Source organism: Penicillium samsonianum, assembly GCF_028829775.1.
Source record: "Penicillium samsonianum strain IBT 33392 chromosome Unknown utg000001l_segment0_segment0, whole genome shotgun sequence".
In the NCBI taxonomy this organism is placed as follows: Eukaryota; Fungi; Ascomycota; class Eurotiomycetes; order Eurotiales; family Aspergillaceae; genus Penicillium; species Penicillium samsonianum.
The window spans coordinates 347545-362644 of record NW_026643259.1 but is presented as its reverse complement, the minus strand read 5'-3'; the positions used below and the strand labels follow the sequence as shown (position 1 = coordinate 362644).

The 15100-nt window shown below is 49.7% G+C and overlaps 5 protein-coding genes across 5 annotated transcripts; 2 read left to right on the top strand and 3 right to left on the bottom strand.

The window, feature by feature from the left end:
- Positions 1 to 292: 292 nt before the first annotated feature.
- N7471_000137 (uncharacterized protein) lies at positions 293 to 5024 on the top strand (the record flags this gene model as incomplete). The annotated part of the gene is made up of 5 exons (XM_057272858.1): positions 293 to 400; positions 453 to 767; positions 819 to 1332; positions 1391 to 3643; positions 3700 to 5024. 5 exons carry the CDS (start codon positions 293 to 295, stop codon positions 5022 to 5024), a joined length of 4515 nt encoding a protein of 1504 aa, XP_057141037.1.
- Positions 5025 to 5131: 107 nt separating this feature from the next.
- N7471_000136 (SCP2 sterol-binding domain-containing protein) lies at positions 5132 to 5754 on the bottom strand. The gene is made up of 3 exons (XM_057272857.1): positions 5695 to 5754; positions 5435 to 5644; positions 5132 to 5360 (listed from the first exon to the last, which is right to left on the bottom strand). Exons 1-3 carry the CDS (start codon positions 5708 to 5710, stop codon positions 5197 to 5199), a joined length of 390 nt encoding a protein of 129 aa, XP_057141036.1. The 5' UTR covers positions 5711 to 5754; the 3' UTR covers positions 5132 to 5196.
- Positions 5755 to 6184: 430 nt separating this feature from the next.
- On the bottom strand, positions 6185 to 7537 carry N7471_000135 (uncharacterized protein; the record flags this gene model as incomplete). The annotated part of the gene is made up of 1 exon (XM_057272856.1): positions 6185 to 7537. One exon carries the CDS (start codon positions 7535 to 7537, stop codon positions 6185 to 6187), a length of 1353 nt encoding a protein of 450 aa, XP_057141035.1.
- Positions 7538 to 9319: 1782 nt separating this feature from the next.
- N7471_000134 (uncharacterized protein) lies at positions 9320 to 13052 on the top strand (the record flags this gene model as incomplete). The annotated part of the gene is made up of 4 exons (XM_057272855.1): positions 9320 to 10644; positions 10710 to 11466; positions 11532 to 12959; positions 13035 to 13052. The coding sequence occupies 4 exons, from the start codon at positions 9320 to 9322 to the stop codon at positions 13050 to 13052; spliced, it is 3528 nt and encodes a 1175-aa protein (XP_057141034.1).
- Positions 13053 to 13812: 760 nt separating this feature from the next.
- N7471_000133 (Ran family GTP-binding nuclear protein) lies at positions 13813 to 14882 on the bottom strand (the record flags this gene model as incomplete). Its single annotated transcript, XM_057272854.1, has 5 exons — positions 13813 to 13944; positions 14009 to 14214; positions 14277 to 14430; positions 14511 to 14603; positions 14820 to 14882. The coding sequence occupies 5 exons, from the start codon at positions 14880 to 14882 to the stop codon at positions 13813 to 13815; spliced, it is 648 nt and encodes a 215-aa protein (XP_057141033.1).
- Positions 14883 to 15100: the final 218 nt, after the last annotated feature.

The following is a 15100-nucleotide window of genomic DNA, read 5'->3' as shown; positions in this document are numbered from 1 at the left end:
TTGGCAACGCAAGGTCCATCCATATTATTGATTGTGTTGAATGGGCGGCCCCGCGGCGGATCATCCCGCCAGATAATCGGCCCGGCCGTTCACGGCCTGGGAGAGTCGGCATCGTGTTTTCCTGCAACAACAACTCTAATTGCGACTCTGTTAAAACAAGTACACGGTTCCTTGACTCTCCATATAATGTTTCAAGCAAGAACTGAACACCAATTCTGCCCAACCTGCCTGTATAGATGACACGGGCCAAGCGGATGAATATTGATCCAGCCCCACGTTGCTTGATGAAGGGATGTCACCCCAAGGCTACCGCGAAGAGCTGGCACTGCTCTTCGGACCAAGCATGAATCAAATTCCCCTGGTCCAAGGTGCATCCAGATCCCAGTGTGACCAATTCTGGGTATGAACTCATGGGCCCCCTTGCTTCGGCTCGCACAGGCTGACCAATTCAGGACTCGCATAATGCGTGGCTATCACCTTGTGCATTGCCCTACCTAGCATTCATCCCGGCTATAATAGTATTGCTTATTGCATTAAGCCATATACTTGGATACTTCTGCCAGCGATGGCGCCCCAAGTGGACTGTTCCTTTCATTTCCGAGCAACATGATAATGATACACAAGAACTCCCGCTAGATCAGCCCAAGCAATCATTGCGATGGACTGTCTCTCTTCTTATATTTTCGGCTACTGGGCTTCTAGCTGAGACAGTTCAATTTGGTCCACCGAAAATTGACGCCTCGGCGTTTGTCCTTGTTCTCTCATGGGTCGGTTCTCCCCCGTCTCTGAGAGTATCAATTACTAACACCATTACTTAGGCCACAGCATCTATTCTGGTCGCGGTGAAGCGGCCCAGATCATGTTCTATCTCGATGCTGGCGTATTATGTCTTAGCATTTGCAGTTGAACTTTCTTTAGCGACTCACCCAGATGTATGCCCGAAATTCAAAAGTGTTGCTCGCTATATTGCCGTAGCGGCGGCAGCAGCAGCCTGTGCAACAATCCTCCTAATGCCGTTCCGCGAACCTTCGCTGCCATCAATAGATATAAGCGATGTTGGCCAACAGCCATCCAATGACTTCCGCACACCAGAAGACAATCTAAGGCTTTGGCAGTTCCTCACAGTGTCGTGGATGGCACCGCTTATCTCAACTGGGTGCAAAAGACAACTACATGAACAAGATGTCTGGTTGCTTGGATTCGACTTCCAACATAGCCGATTACATGAAAAGTTTCGTCGACTTCGTGGTTCTGTCCTCAGTCGACTGTTGAGAGCCAATGGAATTGATGTTTTTATCATCTCTGCCATCTCGCTTGTCCAGATGATATGCGGTATGCGAACTCGGATTTCCTCTCTTATTATATATCGCTAACAATATTCACATCGCAGACTTTTCTACTCCGGTTCTATTACAGCAACTATTGCAGGCCATGAAAGACCCGTCCCGACCAAAACGCGTACCTTTGACCTATGCTTTGATGTCCTTCGCTCTTCGACTTGTCGCTGCACAATCTCAGATGTTACTTCTGTGGTACGGAAGAAGATCCTATGAACGGTCGAGGGGTGAAATGATCATGATGGTCTATGAAAAAGCCCTTTCACGCAAGAACATATCTGGGCTGATGATCGAGGGTACCACAGGATCATCCGACGAGGAAATTAATAGTATCAATGATGAGGCTACAGTTCAAGAGAGCCATCAACCCCCAACCAAAACCGTGGAGGGATTCTGGCACCGTATCATTTCTCGCAACCCAAAGGCCCCACAGAAACAAGCCAAAGAAGCTGCATCACTTGGCAAAATCTTTAATCTCTTGCGCGGAGACGTATATGAAGTTGCGCAGAGATTCTGGGAGGTTGACTCGTTGATTGACAAGCCGCTAGGACTCGTGATCGCTACCTTCCTTGTCTGGACACTCTTCGGTCCGTCTTGTTTCCTGGGAATATTAGCCGTTCTAGTTGCACAGATCGTGAATGCACTGGTAACCAGAGCTCTCCTCCGTTGGGAGCGGGTCAGACGAGTGGCAACGGATACAAGACTCCAAATAACTTCGCAATTCGTGGAAGCAATCCGTCATCTGCGATGGTACGGGTGGCAGAATCATTGGCTCCAGCAGGTAATGGAGGCCCGACAGCATGAGTTGAATATTCGAATTGTGACTAGTTTGTGGAGTATCTTGATTCGCTTTATCAACGCTTTCGCAAGTGGGGTGTTTCCAGTGGTTGCGTTGTACGCATATACCTTTTTGGCCGGGCATGAGCTGCGGATTGATATTATCTTTCCCGCATTGCAGTTGTTTACCATGCTAGAGACCCGTCTTCGGGATATCCCTGGCCTTATCACATCGCTTATCAATGCCTTCATTGCCCTTGGACGTATCGAGGATTTCATGTCCGAACCAGACAAGGAGAATCTGCCTTCTGAGCCCCTGACGAATGATACACCACTCTCGATGCAGTCTTGTTCGTTCGCATGGCCAGGAAAGATCTCACCCGTCCTTGTTGATATCGATGTCACCATCCCCAAAGGACTGACTGTTGTCACCGGCAAGGTCGGTGCTGGAAAAACCGCCTTTCTGCAAGCTCTTTTAGGAGAACTCGATAGACTTGACGGCTCGGTGCATATTCCAAACGAAATGGTGGGATATTGTGCGCAAACCCCGTGGCTACAAAGCATGAGTATTCGTGATAACATTCTCTTCTCCGCTCCCTACCATGACCAGCGGTACAAGCGGACACTGGAAGCCTGCGCCTTGCTCCCGGATCTTGCTCAATTCAAACATGGTGATTTGTCGTTTGTGGGTGAAAATGGCATTGGTTTATCAGGTGGACAAAAAGCGCGAGTCGCTCTGGCAAGGGCTGTCTATAGCGCATCGCGGATCTTGCTTCTGGATGATCCCTTGTCTGCGTTAGATCACAATACTGCGGAGCTGATAGTCCGCAAATGCTTTTCGGGGCCGTTGATGAAAGACAGAACTATCGTTCTAGTGACGCATCGAACTACGTTGGTTCGTCAAATTGCAGATCAAATTATCAACGTTTGTGAAAAACATGCCACTGTTTACGACAAAGATACCATCAAACTTGCTCCGACCGAGTCCTCTCTGCAATTTATTGACCATGAAAACGAAACAGAGGTGGAAACCACCCTCGAGGAGGAGACGGCTGCCATACCTGATAAATTCATCGAGGAAGAGCATCGAGCAGACGGGGGAGTCAAGGCCCGAGTCTATTGGAATTATATCAAGGCCGGAAAGTACCGATGGTGGCTTACTCTCGTCCTGATCCTGGCAATCTACCGACTGATGGCTGTTGGGCAATCATGGTTCCTCAAAGGGTGGGGAGAAGCCTATGAGCAGACAACTGTTCTTCGAGGGGATCTCTCAAACTGGAGTGAGAGGTCATCACAAGGCGCCGGGTCAGTTTCGAGCTTAAGCATGCCTCCGAACCCTATAGTCCAACTGCCGTCTCCGCGTGAGGATGTGCGACCCTGGCTATGGACATTTTTTGCGATCATTTTTTTCCAAGCGGCTACACTCCTTGTCGCTCAGCTTCTAATGCTGGTCATTGTGTATTATGCTGGGCAGTCACTGTTCCGACGGGTCTTGGTCCGAGTTAGCCACGCGACTTTCCGATACTTGGGTAAGTTCTATAGCTTGACTCAACAGGATAAAGCTAACTAATGATTACATATAAAGATACAATCCCCCTCGGGCGCTTGATGAACCGTCTCACCTCTGATATTGGAGTCGTGGATGGTAACATTAGTGAGCAATTCCAGGTGATTGCGTTCCAGGCAATCACTTGGATCTCCTCCGTCCTGGTAATCGCCACCGCTACCCCGGTGTTTTTATTGTTCTCCCTGGCTCTCACAGTTGCCTTTGTCCTGGTATTCCTCCGTTTCCTTCCCACATCTCAGAGCCTACGACGACTCGAGATGGTGTCCCTAAGTCCTTTATTGTCCAACTTCGGCGAGCTATTGCATGGTCTGACCACCGTCCGAGCTTTCCATGCAGAGTCACAGTTCCAGAACCGGGTTATATCTGTGGTTGACAAGTTCCAGGGAATGGATCATTTCTACTGGTCACTCCAGAGCTGGCTCATGTACCGATTTGAAAGCTTATCCGCTTTTTCAACATTCTGTCTAACAGCTCTGGCTTTGTACACGAATACCACACCAGGGCTAGTAGCATTCGTGCTTATTGCTGCCAACAACTTCGTCGATTCCACACATGCATTGTGCAAGCAGTACGGCCAACTTCAAATGGACTTTGTGTCGGTGGAGCGAGTCGACGAGTTACTCCACATCGAAGAAGAAACCCCTGGGACCATCGCTCCCCCAGCTGCATGGCCGACTTACGGTAGCGACGTTATCTTCGAAGATGCAACTCTCCGTTACGCACCACATCTCGACCCCTCACTTACAAACGTTTCTCTTCGCATCCCCGGCGGATCGACCACAGCGGTTATGGGCCGTACTGGCAGCGGCAAGTCCACTCTGGCGATGTCGCTTCTGAGCGTCATCAGACCTGAATCCGGTCGCATTCTCATAGACGGTATCAACATCGCCGACGTCAGCACACAAGCATTGCGCACTCGAGTTACCTTCGTCGCGCAAGATCCCGTCCTTTTCCCTGGTAGCATCAGACTCAATCTGGACCCGACAGAAGATTATTCCGATGAGTTGTGCACCGAAATCCTGGATCGTCTGTGTAGTCGGCACGGCTGGCATCTTGGGACGCATATTGAGGCTGGAGGAAAAAATCTTAGCCAAGGTCAACGGCAACTTATCGCTCTGACACGGGCTGTCCTTCGTCGAAGCGCAATTGTCATTCTCGACGAGGCGACTGCTTCCGTTGACCATGATACTTCTCTTGAGATTCAACAGATTATCCGGGAGGAGTTGCAGCAGTCTACTGTCATTACGATTGCGCATCGCATAGAAGCTGTCAAGGATGCGGATTACTTTGTGATTTTGGATCAGGGGCGGGTTTCGAGACAGGGACATGTGCGGGACTTGTAGAGTTGACATTCATCTATCCGAACCAGCGATGATCGCGGTCATCGGCACATATTAAGATCATTTGTATACTCGAAGTTGAACAACCAAAATATCCCGAAAGTAAAAAGCCGAAAATAAGCGCCCTGGTAGAAGAGGGATTTCGTATATAATTTCTCAAAAGGGTATCTAATCTTCACAGCTTGGCACCACCCTGGGCCTTCTTCAGGATAGGCTCCATCTTGGTCGCCTTCATGATGTTACCCTTAATCTTCAACTTGCCGCCCATGAACAAACGCTGAGCGTTGGCCTTGCCGGAAACGAGCTGGGCAAAGTCACTGTCGGATAGGGAGAGGGTCACTATCGACGGAGGGAAATTAGCATATGTAAGAAAGAAACACACAGCAACGCGCAGATCAGGAATGTAGACTCACCATCAGCCTTGTTGCCAGCAGGGGCAAGACCCTGTCCAACCTCGCCCTTGTTCTTAAGATCGAGGTACCAGGCAGCCTCCTCGCCACTGGAGTTCTTCAGGTTGAAGGCGAAGATGGCCTTGGCCTTGCTGAGGGCATCCTTGCGGTCGGCTTCGTTGGCCTGGAGCGTCTGGTTGATGACGTCGAAGGCAGCGGACGAGGGGTGGGAATCTATTCTGATTAGCTTCTTGACTGGTATAGTCAGAGAAAAGGGGGCATACCTTTCTTGAGAGACATGGTGAATATGGTAGTACAAGGTGATGGTGTAGTCACAAAGGCGGATGACCGAATATAAATGACAAACTGCCAGAGCATGTGAACTGACTTCACCGTCACACGGGTGCCGAGGCCAACCCACAATTTTCCCCACACCGAGGGAAGCTCTCGTGTCTGTGATTCTTCTTCTGTTCTTTTTGTTCTTTTTATTCTTTTTATCTTTTTGTTCTCGATTATGTAGAATTGTGCCTAGAATGGACTAGGATCTGCATTTCTCTTACCGTTCACAGTCTTGGTCCTCTCTCCCAGTCTTCTCCGTGTTGACAGTTTCCCCCAGGAATCTCCTCCCGACTCCACACTAACCACGCTTATGTTGCATTGGGACCTGAAAGTTGCACAAATGCGGTATTCACCGCGACACTACTACACTCATTAGCCTTAGCCTATGCCAATCCTTCCTCGGAACAGAACTTTGCGAACCCCTTGCCTTTGACGTCACCGCCAACTAAACACCGAAGATCGAAGCAGTCGCTTCATATGATCCGGGTTCCCCAACAGCAGCTCGCGTGTCCGGGATCGCGCTTTGGCCAAGCTTCTTAGCGTCCCCAGTCCTTTTTGTTGCTGCAAAGCACAAATCGCCTTCTGCAACTGCTTCTGGCTGACTCCCGCTGGACTCAATACTATCGGCACGTCAACGGTGTCGGTGTCGCGCTGGCCCTGCTTCCACCCCTCGCTGCCGCTGATACGTGTCAATGGCGCGAGCGCGTCGTCCCAATTGCCGCTGCGGAGCACCACGTTTTTGAAGTTGAACTCTCGCAGGGAACTCCGGTGCTCCTGGATGAAAGATGCCACTTGCGACGCGTCCATTGTTGCATTGACCAGCTCCATCTGTTGAAGATGTCGGAACTTCAATGGCCGTAAAGGTAACGTGTACGTCTGAGGGCAGGCTTGGCTTGGCTTTCCTTTGCCTGCGCTGTTGAGGTTCGGCTCCGTTGCAAATGACAGGGGTGAGAGGCCCCTCTCGCCTTCCCAACGAAAGACCAGTCTTTGCAGAGATGGGAAGCTTCCTAGGTACGCATGGAGGAGTTTAAGGTGGTCTGTCGGTTGACCTGGCTCATGGCCGAAGCTCGTCATGTGGACTGTGAGCTTGCGGATCTGGGACCAGCGCTTGCAAGATGCAGGCGACGCACCAAACCCCGGAGCTGGATTCAAGTAAAGGACCGCTCCTGGGTGGACTGATAACAATGACAGAGTATGGAGATCTTTCAATGGTGCTTCTTCGATTGCCATTCGCAATGAGATCAATGCATAATCTACTACACTTCGGCGGTAGCGATGGCTTGGTACTTGCCCCTCGCAGGAGATTCGCAGATGTTGCAAGCCGCTCATCATCGTCAATGCCTGGACAAATGAGGGGATGTTGGTAGATGCATGAAACAAAGGCGGATACTGCTTGACTAACAGCTCTGTCATTTGCCGGCTGCCATACCTTGGCCTACTGCCACCAAGTTGGCACCGTTGTGGTGTGTAGATGAAGGTTTGTTCTGTCCCCATGATTGGATCCAGGATTGGAGGTAAGAAGGTCTCCCTATCGTGTGAGATCTTAAACGTCATGGCCTGGACGTGTCCTCCAATGCGCTTGAGAGCTGCCATCCGCGATGGCCTGTTGAAGGTGCTACTACGAAAACGGACTTCGATGTCTGCGAAAAGGATTGGTGCGAGATAGACAGCGAACTTGCGGCATACTAGACGGCATGCAGTGAGGTCCTTGTTTGCTAGATGGCTCGTGATAAGTTGTCGAATGCGCTCTGTCTTCCACAGTCGAACCAGTTTCTGTTCTGATGCCATGACCGATTGTTATTTCCCGCAGAAGCACCAAATCAGCAGCTAGCTTAATCGAAAGATGAGCACTACACGTAGATGGTTGGTAGTAGTAGTGGAGAGTTCGATATTTTTCTATTGTTGCAAATCAACATATACATACAGAATATCCTTATAATGCATACCGTTTATCTTCCCCCCTAATTTACGTTTCAGCTACTTGTCAAGGGATATTTCCCCTGGTCTAGATATCGGAACCAGTTGTAGCCTACGCTGCACGTCGAATGTTGTACTCCTACTTGTTTTATAACATACGATTCGACAATTCCTCCTCTAACCTAGGCACCATATGAGTCATAGCAAGCTCTCACAGTCATGATCGAAATGTTGAAACCTCTCCTCCGAGATGGCTGAAACTAGAACTGCCTACATACATGGGGTCTTGGGTGTCGAGTGCCAAATTGGGATAGTAGGGCAAGTGCGATATAGCCCTGCGTTTGGCTTGTTTGGCGCGTGACGCGCATTATCACGTGCTGATAAGAGCGCGCCTACATATCAATAAAAGGTCGTGGAGTGACGCAGGGAAATGGGTAGAATTACCTACATACTTCTATGTATTTATGTCTATATTACTAAAGAATCTTTTCTGTAAGACTTCAATCTTGTGTACGACATATCACAATGAGTAAAACCACAGTGCCTGAAGGAGGCTCAAGTAGAGGACCCTTCGTGGAACTTTGGCAAGTGCTCACGACCACTGCGCTGGATAGCGGCCACTTGAGAATTTGGTCCGATTGGCTTTCAAGCTTTACCGCTCATATCTCCGCCTTCTTCAAAGTACTTTCTATGTAAATCCAAATTGAGAGTACTTGAATAGTTATATCAACCTGATGATGAGAAGTTTCTATGGACTTATAATGACTTTGTCATTTATATAGAAGCAGAATAGCCGGCCGCTTGTACGACCTCTATAACTACCGACATAGGACTTGGATAATCTGAATATCTAGTTAGTTTAAGATGATATTCAACATGTTTCAATTGGTATGTCTTTCTTTGATCTCTTTTTTAAGGTCTTTTTAGATAGCTTTTCAGATATCTTTTAAACATATTCTGAGAGTCTTTTGAGATGTCTTTTTAGATGGCCAATTTTATGCTGGCAATAAAAGTCAACAGGACCAAAGTCCCAGTGGTCGCTATGCGCTGCGATACATGATGACATCTTGGGCGAGAACTTCAACTCCCTCCCCCGCAAGGTGAACATCTCGACCCCGGGGGCCAGCTGAACGGTCGCAAAGAGCATCAACTCTCGTGCCTTCTCCATCGGATCTTTTGCACTATAAAAACGAGCGCTCTCTCATTCCTGCGATCGCCATCTCTTCGCTCCCGAGGTCCTAAAATCCGCTCCGTCATCCACAGATTCTCCCCGGTGAATCGTCGATAGTACTCGATGTAAGTCTACATCCTCTGCAAATACCCGGATTAGGTGGCATAGAGACGCAGTACGGTGAATTGCTTCTAAGCTTTCTTTCTCTTCCGTCACTGTGCCATCTGCCACCACCCGCTTTCTGCCTAACTGTTTGCCGATGAGAACCCAAGTTTCGCTGACTGACTCTCCCAGAACACTTTGATCTTCATCCTAGGCGCCTACTTGACGCATTAGCTCTATTTATCTTGGACTTTGCCTTTTGTCTTAGCCGTCACACCCATCGCCGTCACCGCTCTACCACGCCATCAACCACCGGGAGAATTTGGTCAGATAATTTGGTCTTGGAAGGTTTCATGGTCAGCGCCAGGCGCTCTTAAGCCATGGCTTCTCCCGTCGATAAGTCCCAGGAGGACAAAATCAAAGATCTCCTAGAAGATCTCGATACCTACAGATACATCTATGATGATCTCCTCGCAACGCGGGGTGATTGTGCAGAAGCAGACGAGCTTCGTGATGCCATCAGAAAAATGGAAGTCCAGGTTGCCGCGCTCCTTGGTTCTCCTATTCCTACTCCTCCAGCCGCCCTGACACCACGAGTGTTGTCGCCCACTCCGCCAGTCCGGACGCCTGCGGCTGCTCCACGCATGGCGTCGAATGGTTTCACTGGAATCCCCGGGGATTCATTTGCGTCCCCTCACTGGCCTTCTGCGGCGCCCTCACCTTTCGCGGCCGGGTCTCGCCAATCGGCACTGCTGCCAGCTTCACCAATGGTACAATCTTCTCCAGATAATTCTCGTAAACGCCAGCGTCCGCTGTCTCAGGTCTCGCCCACGATACAGGGATCATCAAAAAGGATTGCCCCCTCGCAGCCTGAATCTCGCAAGTCTCAACTCGACGCGATAGATGCTGAACAAGAAGCCCGCCTTGCCGAGAATAACCGCGTGTACAAGGAATGGATCGATGCGGCTGGTGACGATGCAGCTCAACTAAAGGAACTCCGGGAAGAGTGCGATGAGCAAGCGAAATTGATTGAAACAGAGTTTCAGATGGAACGAGACGCAGAATTGGCTCGCGCGCTCCAAGCTGACGAGGACCACAGTCAACTCCCTATCGAGGGCTTCAATGAGCAGGATGCATGGGATCTTCCAGACCGCACCCAGCCGGTAAAACTCGAACCTGTTTCATCAAAAGCTGCTCACGCCCCTCAAACACATGCCCCGATAGCCCCATTCAATAAACTCACTCCGTTCAATTCCGACGATGATCTTCAAGAAATCACAGCTGATTCATTCAATTCTCGATACGGCAAGCAGCCAGCCCGCCAATCCAATTCCTTGAACTATCCCCACCTGCCTTCGCCATATTCCAAATCCCCATATTCCTCACAAGCGCCCCATCCTTCGCAGATGCCATATCCCTCCCAGTTGACATATCCCTCCCAAATGTCATATCCCTCTCAGTTGCCATACCCCTCTCAATTGTCGTATCCTTCCCAAATGACGTATCCTTCCCAAATGGCATATCCCTCCCAATTGTCGACTCCCTCAAAAATGTCATATCCCTCATCAGCAATTCCCTCCAGAGTTCTTCCCTGGACGCGTGAGCCTTCATACGCTCCAATGCCGGGTGCATTTGACAAGTTTGACAAGGCCTTTGACCTGATTCGCAACCAGAACGAAATATTCGATGACGATGCTGACATAGTGTATGTTCCGGATCTTTCTTTCAAAGCAGCTATTGCTATTTCTGATTCTAACTCATTCAATATAGAGCCTACAACGAGAAAGAGTTCCCCGAAGATATCAAGAATTTGCTCAGCGGTATCAAAGACATTCGGGAGGCAACTAGAGCGGACAATGATGAGACACCAAATGCGCTTCGAGTCACATTGATGAAGCATCAAAAGATCGGCCTAAGATGGATGAAGGCCAAAGAAGAAAGCAATCACAAAGGAGGAATTCTTGCAGATGACATGGGCCTCGGTAAGACTATTCAAGCGATCGCGCTGATGGTTGCTCGTCCATTCGAAGATGAAGACCGACGCCCGACTTTGATTGTCGCGCCGAAGGCACTCATGGATCAATGGAGACTCGAAATCCAGCGCCATGTCAAGCCGGGGAGGCACCAATTATCGGTCTTGATCTACCATCAACGGCGAAGGCCCTGGAAGGAGCTCAAAAAGCACGATGTCATTATTACGACGTTTGGTACCATCACTGCGCACTACAAAACATTGCTCGAAGCGGAAAAGTTGGCAGAGGAAGGACGAGAAGCCTCGATAATTCAAGACCGCAAAAATGCGGCCGGTCCTCTCAATCCTGCCGCCAAGTGGCACCGAGTCATCGTCGATGAAGCGCAGAACATCAAGAATCCAAGTGCGAAATCTTCAATCGCATGTTGTCGACTCAATGCTACCTACCGCTGGTGCCTGACTGGTACGCCCATGATGAATCGTCTCGAAGATTTCCAGTCCCTATTGGGATTCCTCCGGATTCGGCCTTACAGCAATCCAGCAAAGTTTAAGACGGTCAGTACTCTCTATAGCTCACTATTGATGCTTCTTTTGGCGCCTAACATTTATATTTTATCCAGGACTTCGTGAGACGCATCAAATCTGGTTGGGGAGGAGAGGATGTTATGAAGCAACTACGCGTCCTAGTCAAGTCTGTCTGTCTCCGACGTACAAAGTCCTCCAAGATTGATGGTGAGCCCATCTTGCAACTCCCACCAAAGGTCACCGAGAAGGTCCATGTTGTCTTTGATGAGAGGGAAAGCCAGGTTTACGAGGAGCTCAATACGACCACTCAAAGGCAGATTACCCGATACCTCGACTCCGGGACGCTGGGTAGAAACTACAGCCATGTTCTAGTTCTCCTTCTCCGTCTTCGGCAGGCATGCTGCCATCCCCTCCTCATGCAGGAGTTCCGAAACGAACCTTCCCCGTCTATCCCAGGGGTAGATAAGATAGCCAATGCCAAGCTTCTGAGCGTTGCTGTAGTGCAACGTATCAAAGAAAATGACGGCGAAGAGGATGGCACCTGCCCTGTCTGCATGGACAGTGTCAAAAACGCGACTATTTACATTCCATGTGGACACCATGTGTGCTCTGAGTGCTGGATCCGCATTTCCGACTCTGCAACTGCAAATGGAGCCATCAATCTCGAAGACGATGGTCCAGCTGTGATCAAGTGCCAGAACTGCCGAGGGCCTGTGGACCCTACCAAGCTTACCGACACCAATGCGTTCAAGCAGGTTCACGATCCAAGCTCAATGCCCGAATCCGACGCCGGAGCCGGTGATATCAACGGGGCCAATGACGACGAAGACTCAGAAGCAACAGCGAGCAGTGATGAGTATGACTCCGATAGCTCTACTGAAGAGGGGGATGGGACATCAAAGAAGAAGTCGAAGTCGAAGTCTCTGGCCGAGCTGCGAAAGGACGCCTTGAAGAACAAGGCCGAGAAGAAGAAATACCTTCGCCGCCTCGAGAAGGGCTGGTTCCCCAGCACAAAAATCACAAAGACATTGGAGATCCTGCAGGCCAATGAAGACCGGGGCTTAGAGGAGAAAACCATCATTTTCAGTCAGTTCACCTCCCTCTTGGATCTTCTCGAAGTCCCCCTCGCCCGCCGCGGCTGGAACCACACCCGCTTCGACGGCAGCATGAACCTGAAAGAACGCAACGCCGCCGTGACGGCTTTCACCAATGACCCCGCCTGCAAGATCATGCTCGTCTCCCTCAAGGCCGGAAACTCTGGCCTGAATCTCGTCGCCGCCTCGCATGTCATCATGTTCGATCCTTTCTGGAACCCGTACATTGAAGACCAGGCTGTTGATCGTGCCCATCGCATCGGGCAGGTTAGGGAGGTCTTCGTTCACCGTCTGCTTATTGAGAATACTGTCGAGGATCGCATTGTTACTCTCCAGGACCAGAAACGTGAGCTGATTAGTGGTGCTCTCGATGAGGGCGGTACTATGAATGTCTCCCGATTGGATGCGAGGGAGCTTGCTTATCTTTTTGTACGTTTTACCTCCATTCTTTTCTCATTTTCTACTTTTACTGGACTTCTTGCTAACCACTTATCTATTACACAGGGTGTGAGGGACTTGTAATCATGCTTAATTGCGTTTGTCCTGTTTGCCGGATGCTCTCGGTCTCAAAAACCGGAGATAGTCCGATGATATGATTGCTATTTCATTTTTCTGCCATATCCAATTGATTGGTGTTTGGCGCGGAAATCACTTGCTTTTTTGTTGTTTTTCTCGGAGGCCAATGATTGCTATACCCTGGCGTTGTTCTCTTGTCTCATGGAAAGGGCGTTATGTATGCTCTTCAATAATGTCTAAAGGCCAAACTTTGCGATATTCTGTTTAGGAAATGTCTTCTCTATTACTCGTGATTCAAGTAGTTTCTAGTATTCAACTCGACGAGATTTTCAGAGATCTAAATGTATCTGTTTTGAGGGTGAATAGCGATTCAGAGTAAAAAAAAAAGAAGTTTTAAATCTTGTTGAAAGAGGACATGCTTTTTTTGGATGCTGTGCTCATTTCAGGGAGGGGAAAAAAAGGACAATTGGGATGTGAGTGTCTAAGCTACTAAGGTTGGGGGAAATCAAAAAGGAAAAAAAATGCATGTCTTCAAACCACGACTATCCCCCATCCGCTTTCATTGTATCGTGATTTCGGAGAGAACAGACTTTGCTTTTGCAGTGCAAAACCCAAACTAAAAAAAAAGCAATCCCCGGGAGTCGTATACTTCCTGTCTCCCGTCGGTTGTGCGATGGGACTCGGGGGAACGTGGGGGAGAACAGGGAATAGCGACTCCCAACTTTCATTTCGGAAACTTCGTGGACCCGTCGTTGAGCGCACCTATTTACAGGTCGGCATCGTCCTCGTCGGGGAGGGGCATGTTGGCGGCCTCCTCCATCTCCTTGCGGTAAGCCTCGAGCTGCGCCTCGTCGACGGTAACCTCGGGGGGAGCAAGGGCAGTTCCAGCAACGAAGTCCTAGAAGATAATGATGTCAGTATCGATCCGCTCGTGTTCGTAATCAAGGCACAAAATGACATACGAGCTGGGGGTTGCCAACAAGCTTGCGAGCGAGCCAAAGGAAGGGCTTCTCGAAGTTGTAGTTGGACTTGGCGGAAATGTCGTAGTACTGGAGGTTCTTCTTGCGGTGGAAGGTGATGGTCTTGGCCTTGACCTTGCGCTCCTTCACGTCGACCTTGTTACCGGTGAGGACGATGGGGATGTTCTCGCAGACACGGACGAGGTCGCCTAGAGTTTGATTAGTCCAAAATGATCTGGATCGGTTCACGATCAGAGAAAGAATCACTTACGGTGCCAGTTGGGGACGTTCTTGTAGGTGATACGGGAAGTGACATCGAACATGATGATACCACACTGGCCGTTGATGTAGTAACCATCACGGAGACCACCGAACTTCTCCTGACCAGCGGTATCCCAGACATCGAACTGGATAGCACCGTAGTTCTGTTCAGGTTTGGTTAGTTTAAACGATCACAGGATGGTACGGTTCGAAGCGGGGTTCTTCGGCGGGGTATATAGCATACGGTGTTGAAGTTGAGGGGGTGCACCTCGACACCAAGGGTGGCGATGTACTTCTTCTCGAATTCACCAGTCAGGTGGCGCTTGACGAAAGTGGTCTGTTGGGATTCAATGTGTTAGTAATGAAGTCGCGGTGAGGCGGGGCGGTTGGGCAGATATTGAGTATTGTTGACAGGCGCGGGGGCAGAGGGCAGTCACGAAAGAGCAGCTCAGTGTGTCCATGAATATCATGAGATGACCATCGCTGAGCAGATGACTGCCACTCTGAGCCCATGCCCATCAACGATCAGATATCGAGCCTCGAATGCGCTTACCTTTCCAGTACCACCGTCACCGACCAGGACGAGCTTGAATGTGGCGTTGACGGCTGCAGCCATATTGAAAATGGATTAGAGAGAAGCTTGAAGAAAAGAAAGTTTCAAGAGTTCGCGCCGTAAGGATGGGGGCGGGTTGTTGATAAAAGGGAGGGGTGAAAGAAGGGGAATGAATTAATAGCGCTGGATGGAATTTTTGCCCCGTCGATGCGGGTCACGTGGATGTTTGCCTGAGGCGTTCTGACGTAGTGTCAACACGGCGCAAACATATCTGAGGTTGC